Raw genomic sequence first — 21683 nt, forward strand, 5'->3', positions numbered from 1 at the left:
TCTAACTGAAAACATATCTCGTTTCAAGAGTTATGTGAATGATATCTCAGTTGTCTGTGAAAAACATTATGATATTAATTGTTAATTAAACGAACTTAGTACTTTAGAACCACATCAGTCTTTCATATAAAGGGGAGGAAGACGACCAGCTTTCTTTTTTAAACATACCTATAAGTAGAACAGAAGATGGTTCAATCTAACGATCCATCTTTAGAAAACTAACGTGTACAAGCCATTAGTTATAATAAAAATTGTTCCGTTCAATACAAACGAAATCCGATAACGGGCCTTTTTAACAGATTTGATCATATTTGTACAAGCAACGCTAGTAATGACGAAGTTAGGTTGTTGAACAAAACATTAATGGATATAAGTTACACGAGAACGACCACGCCTGTAAGGCTGAGCCATGCCATCAGACGAATTGAATTAATATTCCTGCTTTTTTATAGTTAACCACCTTTTCGTGTCAATTTTAAATATAAGTCTTTTCAGCAATTATATGCTTAACTTCAAAGGTCGTGTGGTTAGGATTCAGTGACACTAAAATTACTCTACCCAACGATAAGTGCATTTAATACCGGCCTGGTTTATAATTGTGCAAACTTACATGTAGATCAGTGTTTGTGGGCATGATTTTTTGGTATGTTATTTGGGCTTGTAGCGGTAAATAAATCCCCAAAATAAATAGCACTGTAAGTTTTCGACATTGGATGCTGACCATGTGTTTTAGTGGACTCATCTAGTTGAAGGCGTTCGGTCATTCATCCGCACCAGATCACGTGTGGTAACGCCGTGCTCAACACCTACCGCAATCGCTAGCCAGATTAGATCAGAGAATTCCGATAAATTGGTTATCGCCAAATACACTCTTCCGATCTCCTCGACTCTGTCTTTTGATTTCTCTTGGTGGGTACAAATTATATTAAGTGTTGCTGGTAAAAGCGTTGTCAAACACTGAATACCTGTGTCATCTTCAGGCTATTCTACTGTACGTTGATCTACCTGGCTGATGTATTTTGGGAGAGGTATGTGCTTTAAACTCGGTTTATATACTAGTAAGATGACCGAAACACGTTTGGTTTTCATTTCACTAGCTTGCGTGTCGCAAACACTAATTGTAAATAACGTTAAATCACTTATTTAATACCGTGTCCAATGATGTAATGCACTGTGGGCATTTATTGTCTGTACTGTTGTTTGAAAGCGTTGTGATGAACATCGAGACGGGCAGATAATACAAGCAGAAATTACATACTTTAATAATGTATTCCACAAGACATGGGTTGATTAAAATGTACAGATTCAAAGTGAATTCCAATCGGTTCCATCGAGAAGTCAAATTAAATGATTTGGATGAGTTGACTTCTATAAGTGCAATCAACAGATAGCATGAGTAATCATTTTCTTGCATTTAAATAAAAAGTAACCATCTCTTACTACACTCTGATCAATGATTAAACTTTCAAGCCAGGCAAAATGTTCGGATGATTTGTAATTTGTGACAAAACGTTTAATGTTTTCATGTATATATTTGGGAATATTACTACGTTTACAGCAGGTATTAAATTGCATTTGATGCTTTATTTCAAACTTCAAATCACCCAATATGTTATGATCATGGCAAGTTAGTTTGTTATTAATATCAACTATATATGTATAGACTATATCTCATCAAAATCGTGTGTAGGGTCGAAAAATATTACACGTTTCTAGCCAAATGGTACAGTGATTAGACCAATAAATACCAATTCAATGCTCGTCAAAATCAGCCACAACTAACACGCGTTAGCCATTTGCACACCATGAACAGGTGCATGTGGCTACCTATTTTTACTAATACATTTCTATCATAACGTTGTTTGTGCTATAAGGTCACCTTAGCAACTACAGTACCTGAATACGAAAGAAAAAGTCCGCGTTGAGTATTCACCAAAGGTCGTAACGTCGACGTAGACTGGGAGGTCACGCGACTGACGGCCAAATCAGATGGGCCCTCGATCATCGACACAGATTGCTAGCAGTGATCATCTACACCTGTAAGGCGAACGACTTTTTTCAAGTCACATGATAGTTGTGCTTCTATACACTGTGTTTCTATAGATATCATTTAAAACTGGTCCTCCTGTTTCCACACCTGACTGTTAGGCGATTTTATTGTGCTAGTCATTTGTATCTGATCCCTGGATTATCAAGAACTTGCACAATCCTCAATAATGCTATTATCTACAGAAGTGGAAAACAAAATGCAAAACTAGTCAGTAACAAAAATGATTTTGTTCTATATATATATATATATATATATATATATGTTTCTGCGAGTTGCTACTACTCTCCTATCAAAAAATATAAATCACCCTACATATACTTCGACTAAATGATACTAGCTATTCACCACCATTGTTATTTGTGATAAACTCTTTTAAAGATCAAGATTTTGGGGGATTTCTGTCTTTTCCAACGCACTGAAGAAAAATTATAAGCCATGCTAAAAAGCGTCCACATTTTCATAACCAAACAGAATATAGTCCGGCAGAACATAACGCACAATCTAAGAGAATTACTATTCATTTTTTTCGTAGCCTCAGTCATTATATTATTACATGATATGTGCAAAATCAAATTACATTGCGAGTTTATAAGTTATAAAACATACATATAACATAAAGATCAGATGGGTAAAACATGATTCTCACCTCCATACATCTGCAGATTAGGCGTAAATGTCTCTTAGTTACAGGAAAAAAGGTTTTTTTCATAATTCCTTAACTAACCTCAAAACCTGAGAAAAAACTGTACAAACCAGGAAAATATTTTATGGCTCAAAAAATTTAGGCATGTGATAAATTTCATTCACTACTTATAAAATTCAGTTCCTAATTATATGTGATAAATTGTTTCATGAGTTACTATCCTTCCTATAGTGGCCCTTCCTCGATAATTTCCAAGCTCTTTATGGTATAAACAGCCGTTCTACTGACGAATGAACACATTCTGCAAATGGACCCAGCTAAAACTCACTTTATTTCTTTTGTATTAGGTCCGTATAACATACCGTATACTAGGATGATCAAATCCAAGACGTTGTTTATCTGTGTAGGCAAACTAACAACAGGTTCAGTGAGATGGCTTAAAACGGAGTTATTTACAAACGATTTCCAGATAGTTCTCAGTTTATGTGCTCATATACCTGTGCTCTGTGACAGCTTTTATGTGAGAGATACTGAAAAACCTGAGAAATAAATAAAACGTGCCAAGGACTTTAAGACAAGAGATTGATGATCTATTATATGTACTCTGAATACGTTCTCCAAGCTTTTATCACCAACTTCATCATTATTATCTTTCTTTTGACCAAATAACTGCATATTAATTTAAGTAGAGGCGTTCTGTAACTTAGTTCGATGTCAATATGGACTATGCAAACAGTATGTCGAAACGAATCGGGAAGCGCTTTCGTAAGAATCATAGCAGAACAATAACATACCTATTTTCTAAATGACATGCATCCACTCTTTCACCTTACCTATTATTCTAAAATATGCTTAACAACTGCTGAAAGTGATGGGTAAATATGACTAATATGCGTGCATTATAGAATTAACTAAATTATGTAAATCTTTAAACTCCAGAAATGACCACAAACCGGAAGCATTGCTATAAGCAGACTGAAAGGGGGCCCTTCAGCTAACTACTAACTAATTCAACATAGCGAATGTTGGCTTGCGAAAAATGATGTAGAACAGCCAAACATATGGACCTCAAACTTCGAAAGTTGTAACTCTTTACACGTGAGCTTTTGGGTTTCTAGCTTTATCGCTCGAAGTCAATAGTTTGTGCTAGCCGAGAACTTCACATTTAGGTACTATTTCCATTATTTGTCAATTAACCTTGGTGTTCAGCTTCATAACCCTAGTACTTACGAACATTTACTCACTCTTACCTTCAAACAATTATCATCGACCAAGCTAGTTTCTAAGGGCTGCTGTTCAGTCAGTACAAACCCTATTCATAATTACCCCTTCCAAATGATCAAGGACATCTAAATAAACATATATCCCCTGATGCTCATTGAGCCGGCAAAACATCAAAATCCATCTCTAAAGGGGATAAAACGAAGCTATGTTGACACCTCGATCAAGCCACATGATACTCTGACCTTTCTTCAACTACACTAAACATGTGCTAAGCACTTGGGCATGACCTCCCATTATTCTGTATTTCGTCTATAAATTGAAATAAAGCTGAATATGAACCCTTTTGAATCGACATAGTTTTTTGCTCATCGCGACTCACCAAAAAACACCACTCACTTAGAGAACATTTTTGAAAGTATCTGACCCCAAACATTAAGTAGACCCATCAACGGATACACTGCATATTAGCTCACAGATTGTTACTCTAGCTGCAATCTGAAATCGAATGATGTGGATCATGGTTATCCACCCTAAGACATATTCCCTTCTTCACAAGCTGACTACTTAGAAAACAATTTAATACGCAACCGTGTTGGCTTTAACAATTATGATGTAAACTCCAATACTTTCAACAGTGACAATTCTAACAGAAATCAGATAGAATTAACCTTATCCAATCGATGTACGATTTATTACTATACAAATACCTAATCAGTGTCCCAGAAAATCCTGATCACGGAAATACTAAAAGTATTGAAACCAAATTGACCATACATCATCAGAGATTATCTTGTTTCCACAAAGCTCATAAACCGTCGCTCGACTGCGATATCACAAAACATTAACACAAACTCAATATGAGTCCCTCTTTGTCTGTTTCTTGTCAGTTTCGTCCTTTCACGAGCATTTTAATGACTAACCATTAATTTTATCTCATTACTCACGTACTCGCTTACTTACATGCCCTTTCTACCCCTCGTGGGCCACCAACCAGAATTCTCTATTTAACTGTCCTCGACAATCCTTTCCAGTTCTTCCCAGTTCCTATTCATTCTTCTGATTGCTTATTACCGACGGAAAGTGTTCCATAGTCTTCCGCTTTTCCTTTTCAAATCGGCACTGCAAGTTGGCGCTTGCCTCGTGATGTTGTTTGTGATGTACACAATGTATGTGCTATCCACCACCAACACCTTTTCTCACTCTTCTCTTCAGATGGAAGCTAGTTTGTCCTCTGTCACAGTAGGCTATTTCTGGTGGTATCCGGTCAACGGACATTGAATACCTTTCGTAGAAAACCGCCTATAACTACTTGTACTTTTTTGATGGTGGTTTTGGCCATTCTCGAAATTTCAGACCCGTACAGTATAAATAACTGCCTTGGCATTCGTACTGAAGATTCTGACTTTGGTGTTGGCTTGCAGACGTATTTCGGTTCATGTCTTTCAATTGTAGGAGTGCGGTCCTTGGTTTGCTAATACTCACATGTATGTCTGTATTTGATCCTCCTTGTTCGTCGCCGATGCCGTCCAAGTACATGAAAGTCGCCACGTCTCCCAGAACTTCTCCATCAAGTGTGACTGGGTTGGTATTCTCTATGTTGTTGTTGAGGGTCTTACTTTTCCTTCGTGTATGTTGAGGCTTGCTGCTACAGTGGCTGCCGATACCCTGGCTATGTTCACTTTAATTTATTGCTATTTATGGGATAAAATGACTGGGCTATCTACGAAGTCCGAGCTGTTCACTTTATTCTTTGCTTTTCCTCAGATGTTGACCATCAGAAAGAGGAAGGGGGAAATTATGCAGCCTTGTCTGAATCTGGTCCTCAGTTGTAATGAATCTCATTTGCTACCCATGCACGACTTTGCATTATAGTCCGTCGTATGAATCCCGTATGATGTTGACGATCTTCTCAGGTACACCATAGTGTCGAAGAAGATTCCATGAGATTTTTCTATCCACACTGTCAAGTACTTTCTCATAATCAAGGACATTGATGTATAGTGACGATTTCCATTCAAACGATTGTTCAACAGTGATCGTTGTGTTACAACTTGGTCTGTGGACGGTCAATCCTTACAGAATCCGTCTGTTGATCTCGAAGTTGAACGTACACTGAATCTTCCATCCGGTTCAGCGACACTCTGTTGAAATCATTTCTTGGTACCAATAGTAGTGTAATGTATCTGTAGCTCAGTTCTCACATTTGCTCACATCTTTATTCGCTATCTTGATGAGATATCCTTTATTCCAGTTAGTCAGTGCCACTTGTTTATCCTTAGAAACCTTCCTAAATAGAACGTGGAACATGTTTTCAGTTGTTTCTATCTGACTTTAGCGTTTCAGCTGATATATTGTCAGGTCATGCTGCTTTTCCACAGTTGGTTTGTTTGATGGTCATCCTGATTCATTCAGTCGTTGGTGGAGTGACATCCAGCCGCTTCAAGGCGTAACGCCTACCTGTTCCTACGTTTTTGAATCTCAGTGATCAACTTGTCATCCTTGTTCTTGAACGGTCTCTCTGGTTTACTACATTTCCCTGTAAGTTCCTTTGTCATTTTATATGTCTATTTCATATTTCCTTCTCTTACAACTTTCTCTGTTGTCGTCGCGAGGTCTTCCACATATTTCTGCCTGTCAGTTACAATGCTTTTCTTCACTTGATTGTTTGCTTCTGTGTGTTCAGCTTGTGACTTCACTTTCTGTGTTCATGTCCAGCAGTTGCTAATTGCTGCCTTCTGGCTTTTCTTTTCTTGGATCCGGTCCAGGGTTTCTATAGAGATCCACTCCTTATGATGCTTCTCTATGCCCAGCACTTCCTGACACGTTGTAGTTAGTGCTTATTTGATTCATTTTCACTTGTTCTCCATACTAGTTTTCTCTTTGAGTAGATCTTGTGAGGCTCGGAACTTGTTAAGAGATATGTTGAATTGGTTGAGTTTGTCATTATGTGGAAGGTTGTATTGAACCTTTGTAATGATATGTTTCTAGTTGTCCAATGTCTTCATAGCTTCAGTTTCAACTTTTCCACAACCAAGTGGTGATCTGAAGATCTGTCAGCTCCTCTTCTTGTTCTTATGTCTTCCATCGTCCTTTCGAACCTTTTACTGATGCAAATCTGATCGATCTAGTTCTCCGTGTGCAATCCGGCGAGCCCCATGTGGCTTTGTGTATGCGTTTGTGGGGTGATATTGTGCCTCATATAACCACTTCGTTGAATGCATATTGATTTGAAAATCTGTCATCTTTTTCCTTCCTTTCTCCCAGTCCCATGATATCTTCAAAACCATTATTGTCCATTCCGACTTTGGCTTTTAGTTCTCCCATCAGGATGGCTTTGGTATCCTACCAAGATAACCTATAACACGCTAACTCAGGCTTTTATGTCATGTCATATCGGCTGGTATTTTATGAAAAAAGAATGGCAAAGAGAAAATGATTGATAGTAAGAGACAAATTTATTAGCACTTCCAGACACTTCACTGTCTTTTGACATACTTTCGACTTTAATGGACAACTCCGATTTTAGCCTCAAATTTCCTTCCATTATTCAGACCCATTGTACTTCTTTGCACGTCACAACTCATCGTTCTTGGTCATTGTATTGTTTTATCTGAAGACAATTTAGCTAAATATTACCCTGATAATACCGGCTAGCATGAGTTTTATCCTCAGATTTACCATGTCTTTATCTGTTCCACTACTAACAGTTTACTGTCTGAATGCCTTGCTGCCCCTTTGTCTTTCATTTTTTCAGCCTCACGTTTTCAGTGGAAATTCATGGAGGTTCTTCTTACAGCTGAAACACACACGTAGCGTGAGTAATTCCATTCTTGACTGATGAGGATGAGGAATGGTTTTAGGATACACTGGGTTCGGTAGAATAAGTAAGTTCAGTCACCAATTATTGTATGACAAAATGATATAAAGCTGAATAAGGAAGGAGACGATGGTTGGATAGGAAGACATACGCAGCAGTATGTGACGAAACATAATGTTTCTGAGCTAGCTTCTAGAGCTGTAGAGACGTCTCACATAAGACCGTGGTCCGATTTGGTGGTGATGTTGACCCGACGACTTTGGTTAGTAGGCATCTATTCAAATTAATTAGGCCAGCATCAACTACAAGTGCTTGCAAAGTCACTCAATTTAACGGACAATTTACGAAGTTATGACGAGAGAAACGAAAGGTAGTAAGTTTAAAACTTTACGAGTAGAGAATCCCCATATAAACAGATATATATTTGGGTATGAAGTGACTTCTTGTCCTTCAAGAATAAAAATGCCTTAAAGTACACGAATCGACTAAAAAGTTCTCAAGAGCGTGCACTAATACGAAAGCATCACTAGCTATAAGTTTAGTTTAACGCAAGCTATAAAAGGGACACCCAATAACCAGAAAGTGAATAAACCCAGTGGAGTCAAAGACGTAGTTTTCACTGTCAAATAATCGTTATTATTTGGTACTTACTGATTGACAAGAATTCTGAAGTAACATAAGTAAAGCCGTGGCCTATCTTCGAGGCTAAATAAATCATCATGCACCTGGTGACAGTAACTTTCCAAAATTTGTATATGTGATTTGTTCATTTTTGTCTCTGTGGACGAAACACCAAACTGTCATTCTCAAATGCGGAACCCTGTCAACCGAAGAGCTTTTGAGTCCCGTTCAGTGCCGTGCAAAATGATTAACTAAAATTAATTCGAAATAAACAACGTTTGAACACCTACTGATTCGATCCGTAATTAGTACTAACCACTGGTTATTTAGTTCAATCGAAACCAGTAATACAAGGACAAAAAAGTTGAGGGAAATACATTGATTTTCACTGGATCGTTATAAAGACATAGTGTATTGGAAGCAAGAAAAACTACCATTCATGAAATTCATGGAACTATTTCCAGTCCATTTTAAGGACATGGGCAGGATCACACCTTGATGTTCACAGTGTCATCGCACTCCCTCTGTTCAAAAGACACATGAATCTCTCTGACCGAGTACAGAGACGAACAACTAAGTGACAGGAATAACGAGTAAATTTGACGGAGACATATTCCAATACCCGAAGTTGTTCTCGCCGAGCCATGAGAGAACAGGACGTAATCTGTCAATGACATACAGTATGTTGAGTACATCAAGTCACACCGACACAAACATCTCATCGAGACATCACTATCACATTCCTCGACTCAACTCTCGAAGTTGCACATTAAAGAGTGAAAACCCAGGTATGCCCCACTCTTTACCACCAATAGTTGTCCTCGTATGGAACGCTCTACCGACCGATGTGACCACAAGCCCCTCAGAAAACAATTTTAAGTAGACTTGACAAACACGTACTCATTCATGGATTACCGTCTCTCCCTCGAACTTGCTGTGCCTAATACATATCTCAAGACAATCATTCTATCCTGGCACCAATTTGACACGAACAAATGCCTGGAACCGTACAGAGATAACGAGAAGCAAGGACAAAGAAATCAATATATTATACGAGTTCGTCCCAAGGGTATGGGATATTAGATAGCCCTTGAAGTTTTTTCGGTAGGAGAATATAAAAGTGTTGTACCACGGATAATCTGAACTGTTCACTTGTGTTTCGATTAGTGACAACTTTACGACCTATTTTCAATACAGCTTTTGAAAGAATTGATCTTACTTTTAATGCACTTATTTTTATGACCTAGTGCCGTACGCCATTATTGTTCGTTTGTTGGTGGGCGAGGTTGTTGTCAAAATGGGAAAGCATAAGTTCAAGACGCGTTGTTATTTAGATATAAAGATTGATTCGCAGCCAGGTATTTTTTTTTTTGAAATCGACTAATATTATGCAGTTGGTCGTATAGTTTTCGAATTGTTCAATGATATCTGCCCAAAAGCTGCTGAGAATTTTAAAAAATTGTGTCAAGGTACTCTTTAGTATCACTTCCCGATCGGTTTAGGTGTTTGTGGCCTAGGTCTGAAGACAGGGAAGCCATTAACCTACCAAGGAAGCGTCTTCCATCGCGTTATAAAGGGTTTTATGGTACAAGGTGGTGATTTCAGTAATAAGGATGGAACTGGGGGTGAATCAATATACGGTGGCACTTTTGCTGGTAAGAGTACGTTTGGGAAGCTTTGATTTTTTAAGATGAATGCCTTACAACCGAACATGACCGGCCGTTTTTGCTTTCCATGGCAAACAGAGGGCCTAACACTAATGGCTCTCAATTCTTCATGTAAGGCTAAACAATCACTACTAAGTAGTTTTAGTACGACTGCTCCTGCTCCCCACCTGAATGGAAAACATGTGGTGTTCGGACACGTTATATCAGGAGAGGATGTTGTCAGGAAGATCGAAGCTGTTCCAATCTCTGACACTAAAGCCCATCGCCCAGTAAAGTCGATTGTGATTGAGTCTTGCGGTGAACTTATTCCTGGTAAGTCCCCAAAGTTTGTGACGAAAACATGTAGTTAAGAAAAGTAAGGTAATAGGCGAGGAAAAGAAGTCGAAAAAAGCCAAGAAGGCAAAGAAGAAGAAACGAAAATTAAGTGAAGGTGAGGAGTTTTCTGATAGGTAAAAGGATTTTCGTAAAAAAACATTCTTCAGTGAAAGTGGCATGGATAATGAATGCAGTGTCCGCAAAGAAGAAATACCGGAAGTACCGCCACCGAAATTTCTGTATCGTGGGAACTACGAAGAGGATCAGCTAGAACTTCAAAAGAAAGCGAATCTTAGTCCAAGGTATTGGTCATAAATTCTCATTTTTATTTTTAAAGTTAGTGCTAAGTGTGACGATAGAGAGTAGATTACTTAACATATTGGGTTACGACTAGCTAATTGTTACAGCTGACTTAGATGTTTTATGCACTTGTGCCTTTTAGGCTATTCAGTCAGCGATCTGAATCGAAAATTTATGTAGTGGAAATCAACTTTATTCTGTGAAGTCAAGGTACGTTTCCTAAATCATCGATCAAGAAACAGATTTAAAGACGACAGTGTGTTTGCATGTTGATTTTTGATCGTTACTTTTTGTGATGTGTAGTCTACTCCATATCTATCATCTCTGACGAGTCTTCTTTTGTCCGAAATTTTGCCATAAGTCCCCTTACCGATATGTAATACTGCCCCCAAAAATCAGGTGCCGCAACGGTTTTAGGATCTTGACGACCTTCGTTTCAGGCAATGTAGTGCTCACGTCATTTGACAATGTTTAGGGTATTCTGTGTATCCCTAGTATTTTATATTTCTGTCATGAGTGGACAGGTCATGGGACTGTGTTTATATTGCTTTTGTTTTTGTTAATATTTCACACACGCACCTTCCTCTAGACATAACATAGTTGTAGTATTAACCCTATTCATTGGTTTTACGACTTAAGTCTAATGCTTTGTATTACTTTTGATCAACAGTATTTCAGCACGCATCAGTAATTATTCAGTTGAATCCAGGTGGGTCTCCTGTTACTATTGTATTTCCATACTGATTATATTTCACTGTTTTTACTCAGTAGTAGAAGTGGCCACTATCCATCCCTTCACAATTCATAGTCATAGATAATAACTTGTGAGCCACTTGAGTACCGAAGCAATTTTGTTAGCCACTCCGTACGCTTAAATGGTTGTAGATAGTACCATAATGTTCTCATTGAAACACGTTTAAACAAAAGTTTTACTTTTGCTTGTGCAGTTGATTTCGGTTACAACCTTACATCTAGACATGCTTTTGGGGTTTTGAAAGATGAACTGAATTTTGATGCATATGGTGCCTTAGTTTTTTGTTCGTCCATTTAGCTCGCACACAAATCACATCTCCAATACTAGTACACAAGTCTGTACACAGTAAATAGGTTTTCATACTCCTTCAGTAATTTTGATTTGCCAAAATAAGTAAACTATATGTTTTCACATTGTTGGTCAGAGTGTATAAGGTTATTTGATGTAGATACTATCCAACATCACATAACTAAAAAATGTTCTATTTTTCAGACACGATATAGACAGCTGTGAAAGTGCTCGTAGTCGGTACCAAGAGGATCGTTCAGGTCGAGTAGTCAAAGGGCGCGGACGAATCGTAAGTTGTACTCGCTGTTTGCACCTTAAACTTGGATGTTCATTGGGTAATTAAATCTAATATTAGGTAGTGGTTGGTATTCTTCAGGAACCTTTGGGTCTGGGTTTCGTGTTAATTAGTACTCGTTAACATAGTGCATCCACAATCTTGAGTGAAACGTGTCATATAGTTTCACAATCAGGAGAGTTATTACTAAGCTATTCGGGTTTAGGACTTCGTAGTAATTTCTATTCATCTACCTAGCACCAAAACATTCCACGCAATATTGAATCACTTAGACTAGTGGCTACATTGCGACTCAATCGAAGTTATTTTGCTAATACTAAATATGAAATTAGTTACTACTGTGAACAGTCAGTGTACCGAATCCATTTTTTATCATGTAGCTGAGTGCTAAATTTTTAACCATTGAACTATGGAGGATCGCTTCACTTATTAATGTTTATAGTGCTTTACCTCAGTGAACTAGATACTACTTCAGGTCAATGGGCTACAGAATAAAAGTTGACTCCACCTTCAGCAGAACTGTTTTAAATCCTACTACATATATTAGGTTATGGTACCGAGATTTCGGCAACTAAGCAGCATAATAAGGTCATAAAATGGAGTTTGCAGTTATTTCATAAAACTGAAACATGGATAGATGCACGTTTATGCCAAATTCTGTGTCACATGACATTAGCTGAGGTTGTACGTAATTAATAGATGAGACTAACGTATTGTACAATCCACGTTATGCTAGTTTTTTTTTGGAAATACTCTTAAACCGAGTTTGTATTTAGCGACAATGCTAAGGATATTCTGAGACTTCGTTAGACGGGTTATGGTTTAAAAAAGATGATGGCTAACACTTCATCCAAATCAGGAGTAAATATATCGAGATACTTATCGCTAGTTTTTTACATCAAGTCATATCTGTTTCGTCAGACTGCCATGACAATGTTTCTGTTGACTTAATTAATGTTACTAAAAGTTAATCCTTATAAGGCACTAATTAAATTACATCACAATCCCAGCACTATCCTTTTGTCTTGTGTCTTTGCAGAGACCTATTGGTCACGTACTCAGGCTGTAATGTTTATATAACTGTATTTTTTAGTTCCGATAAGTACTCAATGATTAGTTGTTTTGTTTTTAATATGTTTTCCTTAATTGTGATATGTATAACATTTATTTTAGTGTTACCAGAGCCCAAATTCTCGTTCAGGAAGTCCTGGACGCAGCACCACCCCACCGCACTGGCGCCAAGCAAGTTCTCATACCCAGAGATTAGACCAAGATGAATGGAAACAATGGAATGAACGAAGAAATCACGAACAAATAAACAACTTACAGTATGTGCATTAGTACTTCATGCTTTTTAAAATAGTAGGTCTACTAGTATGTACTCTCAATAACAGCAGGTGTTAGAAATAAGCCTCGTGTATTCAAATCTTTGACAAACAAAACTAATAGACTGCGACCATTCAAGATAAGTTCAACTTTCCATTAGAATCTGGATTTCGTTAAAATCGCGAACTGATTTAAATCAAACAATCTCCGTAACCCATACTTAGAATCTGAGTTGTTTGGTCACTGTTATTGGAAACTCGAGACGAAATCAGGTCAGATGCATATTTGATCTGAATGAAATCATAGCTTCCCAATAAATTGTCCCCATTTTCTGTAGCGCGATTATGTGTCATTTTAGTATGAAATTCATTTATCCCATTTTCATTTCAGGAGAAGGGTATCGTCATCCCGCTCATCACGTGGAAGTAGGCAGGATCCGCTGTCTCCATCCATAGCTGCTAGTCGTAATAGAAACCCAAGTGCTTCGCCATCATCTGTTGTTATAGCCAATACTGGTGTTTCTGGTAGTCTAAGAGATATTGATTCTTCCGAGAAAGGATTTTCAATGGACCAACGAGATGGTCATAAACAACGTTCTCCCAGTCATTCACCATCACTAGATCAGTAGGTTTTTTGACATTCCCTGACTTCGGTTTGAGTACACTGCCTATTTTTATTCTTGAGTTCGATTTCTCAGCTAGTAACATTTAACACAGCTTTGTCAAATATAGAGTTCTATGTTTGGTTACTTCGTTAAGATCCTGATAACGGTTTTTTAGTGTTAAAACCCTTCATGCTTCCGTAGATTGTAGAAAACATGGTGATGTTTCATTCTAGCAGTTATTACTATCAAATATCTGTATTTTTTTGCCTTACATTTATTGCTTACCAGTTAGAGAAATCCTGCGATTTCTGTTGAGCACTTGCAGATATCTTTTTTTTAAAGCAATGTACATTATTTTATGACGGAAATTCTTCAATAAGTGCACTTATACTAGTTTTGTCAATATACTTGGTTGTGTTCTTATTAACAGGTATGAGTAAGTCACACTATACAGTTAAGACTTGTAAAAAGTATCTTTTTCAGATATCCATCTTCATGCAGTTTGGTTTCCCTAAGCATTATCCGTTTTCTGATGTTTTCATATTTTATGATGCTTTTTATTACTACACATCAACCTACCAAGTATCTTAATGATGTATAGATTTTTACTCAGTGTTATTTAAGCATAAAAATTTCATTGGTGTTCGTTTTTTTGATTAGTTTGAAATCCCGTATTAACATTCTAACTATGTATTCTGTTGCAGTTTGGAACAATCCCTTCTGCTCAACTGAAATTCGTTAACGTATGAAGTAGTTAATGCACTCGATTTATGCGAGGATAGTTTGCCACCTGGTCATTATTCTTTGGTTTTATAGGGAATTCTGTCCTAAGTTGTCTAGAAGTTAGTGATAGTCAACAACTACGATTGCTTTTCAGAAATGTTTCATCATTTTTTAAATGTTCGTTTTGCATATATTTTAGTCGAGTATTAGTAAATGATTCCAAGGTAGTGGAAAATGGTTCCTCACCAACACAGAATAATCTGTCACCGGTCTCAATTGGACCGAAAAAGCTTTATACCGAGTTCGAGGGTAAACCCGATGATCCGAGTGACAGGCGTTATGTTAGATCTCCCGAAGATATACGTCAGACGTCAGTGTCTGAGGATTTATTTGGTAAAGACCGGCGTGCAAACCAACGTTTATCAGAAATAGACGATGAATATATGGTAGATATCGATGAAGATGCTAAGTTTAAAACTCTTCCGACCACTACTCATGAACAGTCTCCAAAACTCTCTAAATTTTCAGAATATTCGACCATTAAGGTAAGCACTTATTTAATTGTTAAACGTTTCCACAGTGTTATACCTTTACCTAACTACAACTATCCAAGCTATTTGTGAATTTCCTTTTGCACGTAGCTAGTTATGTAAAGGCTTAATTTTCTGTAGGGATTTTACTATTAGTTAATTACTATTTATGATCGGATTTATTCCTAAAATATGTATTGTTTTCTCTTTTATGCTTGTCAATCTAGCACTATCATATCCCAGTGTAAGCAAATAATAAACACTGAAGAGCAATTATGGTGTCATAATGTTAATATTAAACTTTTGGATATATTCATTATTTTGCAGTGTAATATCTTTTTTTGAAAATTGTTTTAATTGGATTATTTTCTGTTTTATCAGTCAAATGACGTATCCAAGAGAGACTTAGGTGACTCGCCCAAAGTGTATCATACCAATCAGTCCCCTAGGAAGTGTTCTGGATCTCCAAATTTAAAATCCCCACAACAGATACTTATCTCCCCAGTTAATTCATGTGCTTCTGGTCAACAGCAAAAATATCAATCAAAATCCCCTGTTCTTATGCTTTCACCAAAGCTTCCTACATCTTTTGAAAATCAGGCTCCTATTGACCAACCTATTATAATTTCACCATCTCGTATCCCTTACCCATCCTCCCTGTCAGGTCCCGGTTCCAATAATCGGATGCCATCACCACCCTGTGAGAATGCCCGCATATCTTCACCTCCGGATCTCTCAAATCGAAACCAAGTGAGGAGTAAACTGATTATAAATAAATTACGGTTTTCGCCGATTTATATCCATTTTAATTTAGTTAGTCATTGATAATTTCTAGGTTTTATTAAGTTATGACAAGTATCTGCAACCGGTTTTTTCGCAGTCGCACTGTGTTTGAAATAAGATTTTAAATAGGATTACTCATCTACCACACCTAAATGATCACTTGTTTCTGGCTGATACCATCCAGTACTCATAATTTGGTTCCAAAATTATTTACCTATCTATTCAGAGAAGAGTATAAACTACTAATGGGTTTTGCATAATGGCTGCAATACATGACCCCTACCAATAAAAAAACATGAAAAATTGTTGTTATTTGAATGACAATATGCTTGTACTACAATATTATTATTATTATTATTATTATTATTATTATTATTATTATTATATAGTATCGCCTACGTTTACAATACAAGGTTTCATGTAAGAAAGTTGAATGTAGACACTTCATTCGAATGTTCTGTTACAGGTTCATGGTCATTCCACTTCATTTTTTGTTTTCAGGTTTCTTATGAACTTTCTAGAATACCAACACCACCACAACCAGATAACAAAGAACAGGGTAAAGTGTTTTCAGAAGAAACAGATCTACATAAACTGGAGGAGATTCCGTCACCTGAAAAACCTAGGAAACAACCCTCACCCTCACATTCAGACAGACAATTAAAAGTGACTCGTGGCTCCCGTTCGGCTTCCCGAAGTTCTACGTTAGGTTCTAGATCAAATTCTAGTTGTGCATCTGACAGCTCTAGGTCTTGTTCTCGTTCACACTCCCAAACAAGCCCCCAAAAACGACGCCGACGAACCCCTCGTAGTCCTCCACCTCATCTTGTTGAGAAGTACGTACTATTTTTGCTTCATATTGGTTTATTGCTCGTAAATTCCAAAGTTTTAAGACTATTCTAATTTGTTTTGCTCGATGTATAAATTCGCGTGGTGAATTGCGGTTCTATTAGCATATAGCGATCGTCCAGACAACACGCTACATTAAAGGCTCACAATCTTTAGTGTCCTGATGCTAACAGTTAACAAGCCTTGTTTTATTGTCTGGTGTGATTAATGTTAATTTTACATAAATGTTTATTTAGGTGGAAAATGCGTCGTGAAATGCTAAACCAGAAGCGCCGCGTTGTACCACCGTCTGTAGCAGCTTATGCGCCGTCTGGATCATCGGAAGATCGTCTTCGTGGCATTGAAAGACGTCATTTATCGGGAAGAAGTACCCACATACATTCTCGATCACCATCACGTTCCATCCCAAGCCGTCGACGAAGTCGATCCTCAAGTTCACGCTCTAAATCAGGCTCATACACACATAGCCGTACGAAGTTAAATGTTAGACGTGGTTCTCCTGAAGCAGAAAGTCTTCGCAGTCGAAGAAGAAGTCCAAGTCGCGACAGAAAGACATCGCGTTCAAGATCACATAGCCGCTCGCCTCCAAAAAGTTTTGGGTTGAAGCACAGAGGTACTTCACCAAGTAAACCTATCATAGTAATAACTAAGAAAAGTCAGACTACACAGTAAGTTTTATTTTCCCTATCAGTTTCGAGAGTGTTCCATAATTATGTAATTTTACCTTGAAGATTTTAAGAAAAGTCGACGTCAATAATGTGAAATTGTGTCGACCAGTGCTACCAGATTGGTAAAATCCAAGCTGATTCAGAACTCAGTTATTATACTTTTAATGAAGTTATCATGACAAATGCATTAGAAAAGTTTAGGAAACTACAAACTCAATGTTAACTTAGATGGTGCAGCTCTTCATAGCGTACTAGCATCGTCGGCTATTTCATATTTGCTCAGGGTCTCAGTCTCTCTACCTTGCAAGTGACTTAAGTATACTTATTCTAAGACCTCAAATCATTGACTTTCAGTGGTTCGGATGTTTTGCCATTATAAAGACCCAACTATCCTTTAAAATTTCACCAATTGCAATATACTCTCATCTAAATATTTCTCAATGTAATTCTTCTAAAGATCATTGCGCTAACGAGAATTTCTGAAAATCGGACCAGCTATTTAATTGACTGCCTGGAAATTGTTTATCATTCAAGTAGACAAACTTTTATTTCATTGCCTTGTAATGCGTAAATTCTATTTTGGGGTAAAGCAACTTTAAAAAGATCACTCAAGCAAGAATTCGAAATTCTCAGCCGAGTACCACGGATAAAAATGTTTGCAGAACTATTAGTACTTTAATTCTTGGTCTTACTCTCTTTATTTCTTAGTAGTCAAGACTCTCATAGGTGTATATTTGTCAGTAAACTGATTCCACATTGATTAGTGCAATAGAACAGTAAACTAAACTACATATCCTGCAAGGATTACAAATGATGACTGAATCCATCTATTTCTATCGGACTCAAACGAGCCATCATAATTTTTAAGAGAATACAAAAGCACTAATTCTCGCTGCCTCAAACAGTAGTGAAGTTAAACAGTGCGTTATTTCATATTGGATAGTCTGTTACATACATACACTCATTTGAGGCGTAAAACGTCACAGTTGTAACAAAACTTTTAGTCCACTTTACTGCAAAATGTAATACCATAAACTGATAAAAGCTACAAATATATTACGCTTTTCCTATTCATTTATGTTTTTAGCATGTTTTCGATCTGACTCTTGTTTCTATTACAGCACCAAAGTTTTCATGGTAAAGGATGTAAATAGTTGCATTCAAATAAACGTTTGCCACTATATCAAAAGATTATATATATATATATATATATATATATATAAATGATAGCGCGTTTCTTCCGTTTTTTTCCCACAGAAAACCCACGAAAATTGTTACAGAAGATCCATCCACTGAAGTAAGCTATATTTCCGGGGATTTCTCTTAAAAAAATGTAATTGTCTTTTACTGCAGAGTAATTGTTAAACGTTGGAAATGATTTTAAATCGACACATTTTTAGGGAAAATTGTCTCACTGAATTATGACAACCTATCCAGACTTTCTCTGCAAAATATTTCCTTTCATAGGACTCATGCTTCTGTGAATCTTATTTGGGTTCAGAATTTCTGAATTTGTAAGCTGCACTTTGATCATCCATCTCTTAGTAGGATATGGAGATATGTAAAAAATTTATCTCAGGATCACAATGGAACGTTATTAATCTGTGCTTTTATAAATAGTGTTATATGATTCCATGTACAGTCAGTTTCAGCACAATTTATAATACCATCTGATTATACAGATATTGATTCTAGTGAAACTACGTTACTTCATGTGTATTAGATTTCTCAGGTACTCAACAAACATCCAAAATATTTACATTTTTTTAGGATTTAATTGAACAACTGAGCACAAGTTAACAGTTTTACTTGTTTATATTTTCGTTCTTAAGAATGCTGTTACAACCAGTAAGTGGGAGAATTCTCCTCAAATCCTAGAGAAAAATACAAATCAACATCTAGGTCCATGGACTAACAAACATTGGGAAACAGGCGATAAGGTTGAAATTGATGAGTCTGTAAACAAAGAAGAGAAAAAATTAGTCACTGCAAAAACCCAAGGTCCAAATAGTATTTCAATTCTACAGAGACTTCGTGTAATACAAGAGGATTCTTCTAAGAACGAAGTACATTTAAATAAAGATGAAAATTCTCCCGCTGCTGTCATTGATAATAAGGAAAAACTAGAAAACTCAGTTGCTGCTTCTAATGAAACTACGTCTATCCCAACCGTGCCAGCTATGATCAAACCCCAAGTTCCTCCAATATCTAAAAATCAAGTATGTTTATGTTGCGTTCACTTATTCTGTATTAGTAATCGATTGGCTGTTCAAATCCTATAAAAAGTTCAAGTGAAATGATTGACTTAGTTTCCTGTTAGATAACCGTATTTTCTAAATTGCATGTACAAAGATAGACATTATATTAGTGTTGCAACGTTAAAAAGAAATAAGTAATATTCTGCATATACTTAAAGCAGCACGTTAATTTCCATCCATTGTAAACCATATACAAAAGCAGAACTTCATGTTCGGCTTTGAACCATATTTTTATTTGTAAGAGATTGTAGCATTATTCACCCGCTCAGACCGAAGTAGATGGCACGGAGTTCGAGCCTGGGAATCAACGGTTTAAACTGGTATTTCGCATATTAAAGTACCGCACTGTAACAAACAGATGCCATATTTTTTGCAGCTACTGGGTTTTAATTTGTAAGATTGGGGAGAACTATCCATTTTTGGTTTGAAGTCTCACATAGTTCAAAATAGATAATATAGCTTTGATATTTATTTATTTGGAAACTTGATACAGATATCAGATAAGTAAGTTATCAAAATGCTCATCAACTTTGACCCATTACAGATAGACTGCATAGTGATCCACAATAATGGTTGATGGCAACAATTATAATCTTTATTTTCGATAGGATAGTTATACTTTTCATGTAACTAAAATCTTTAATTCATTCTCCGAAAAATATACTGTGCGTATGAACTTTCTGTCTTTTACTGAGAACTATTTATCGTTCATTAAAATTTCCAATAATCCAAGACTCAATATTGTTTATTTAGGGATTCTCAAAGTGATCCAAAGTTTTATATCGATAGAAAGATTTCTAGTAAATTGCACCATACGACTTTTTCCTAGGGCAATAAAGTTGAAAATCGACCGAGTTTGTCAAACTTCCCAATATGGCAATTTTCATAAAAATGTGTAGACAAGCGTGCTTTGTTGTAAAGCACACGCTTCCTTGTCTTATAGGATGCGTTGCGTTCTTCAAGGAATTCTGTGAGATATGATAATGAAACATAATTTCTATTTATTAATGTCATATGTAGATTGTTTTCAGGCGAATGGATGAAGGGTTCGCAATATTATTAACCGAAAAATTACTACAGTGCAATTTTTATCTTGAATCACACTTCAGATTGACTCGGTGTCATACAATGTCGATTATATTAAGAAAATAAATTACTGTTGGTCATATAGTGAGGTTCAGTTTCGTACAATGTTGCCACATAATAGTTCAACTTTTGTATATAAATAAGATTCATATTACTTTTGTGATTTCAGTCGACATATTGCATTAACTCTTTCCTGTATATTAGCCTAGTAAATGATAATTAATTTCCTAACTTTAACCCAAATGTGAATCATAAAACAAGTTTTTTCTTATTTTCAGGTCAAAAAACCAGCTGCAATCAGAGGAAGGTCTCATTCATCCAGTTCTAGTTCTGCTTCTTCATCTTCCTCATCTGGATCCTCTTCAAGAAGTTCCAGCAGACCTAAGCGTTCTCGTAAAAGATGTCGGTCCATAAGCTCATCAGCACGCAAAATGCAAAGGAGTGACTTTTCGGACTCCAGAAGCAGGGGTAGGGGTAGTCGTGGACGCTACTCTCCAGTTAGTCGTTCATATTATACAAGATCACGTTCTCGTTCATTTTCAACAAGAGCTTCGACAAATTGGGGCACACGTACCAGCTATCCAAGTCGTAATCGTTCTTGGTCTAGGTCTCGTTCCAGATCGTTTTCCAGAGACTCTCGATCTCATAGCTCGAGTGCTCGTCGTCATAAACGTCGTCACAGGAGAACACGTCGTGGGAGGAACTCTAGTCGTAGTTGGTCATCGTCAAGAAGTTCTAGTAGATCTATAAGACGGCGCTAACTGTAATATTCTCATATGAAAATGCCTTGTTCAGTCCTTTGTTTTAAATGTATTTATTCATGATATAAATATGTGTTTTTAGTTCATTGTTACAACCCGTTTCGTATTAAGAAAATACCAC

General features: G+C 36.8%; 1 protein-coding gene across 4 annotated transcripts; it reads left to right on the forward strand.

Moving 5' to 3' along the window:
• The first annotated feature begins 9581 nt into the window (after positions 1 to 9581).
• MS3_00007726 (uncharacterized protein) lies at positions 9582 to 21631 on the forward strand. 4 transcript variants are annotated; one of them, XM_051216050.1, is made up of 18 exons: positions 9582 to 9713; positions 9750 to 9824; positions 9858 to 10010; positions 10046 to 10133; positions 10168 to 10334; positions 10369 to 10471; positions 10505 to 10639; positions 10780 to 10847; positions 11884 to 11968; positions 13148 to 13302; positions 13691 to 13924; positions 14827 to 15172; positions 15539 to 15907; positions 16442 to 16776; positions 17026 to 17457; positions 18715 to 18754; positions 19290 to 19676; positions 21080 to 21631. In XM_051216050.1, the coding sequence occupies exons 11-18, from the start codon at positions 13866 to 13868 to the stop codon at positions 21560 to 21562; spliced, it is 2451 nt and encodes an 816-aa protein (XP_051066603.1). In that variant the 5' UTR covers positions 9582 to 9713; positions 9750 to 9824; positions 9858 to 10010; positions 10046 to 10133; positions 10168 to 10334; positions 10369 to 10471; positions 10505 to 10639; positions 10780 to 10847; positions 11884 to 11968; positions 13148 to 13302; positions 13691 to 13865; the 3' UTR covers positions 21563 to 21631. The 4 variants fall into 4 exon arrangements, with proteins under 4 accessions (XP_051066603.1, XP_051066604.1, XP_051066606.1 ...); XM_051216049.1 differs by lacking the exon at positions 10780 to 10847 and adding an exon at positions 11308 to 11346 and having other exon boundaries at positions 9585 to 9713; XM_051216048.1 differs by lacking the exon at positions 10780 to 10847 and having other exon boundaries at positions 9585 to 9713.
• Positions 21632 to 21683: the final 52 nt, after the last annotated feature.

This window comes from Schistosoma haematobium, chromosome 4 (assembly GCF_000699445.3).
Source record: "Schistosoma haematobium chromosome 4, whole genome shotgun sequence".
Lineage (NCBI taxonomy): Eukaryota > Metazoa > Platyhelminthes > Trematoda > Strigeidida > Schistosomatidae > Schistosoma > Schistosoma haematobium.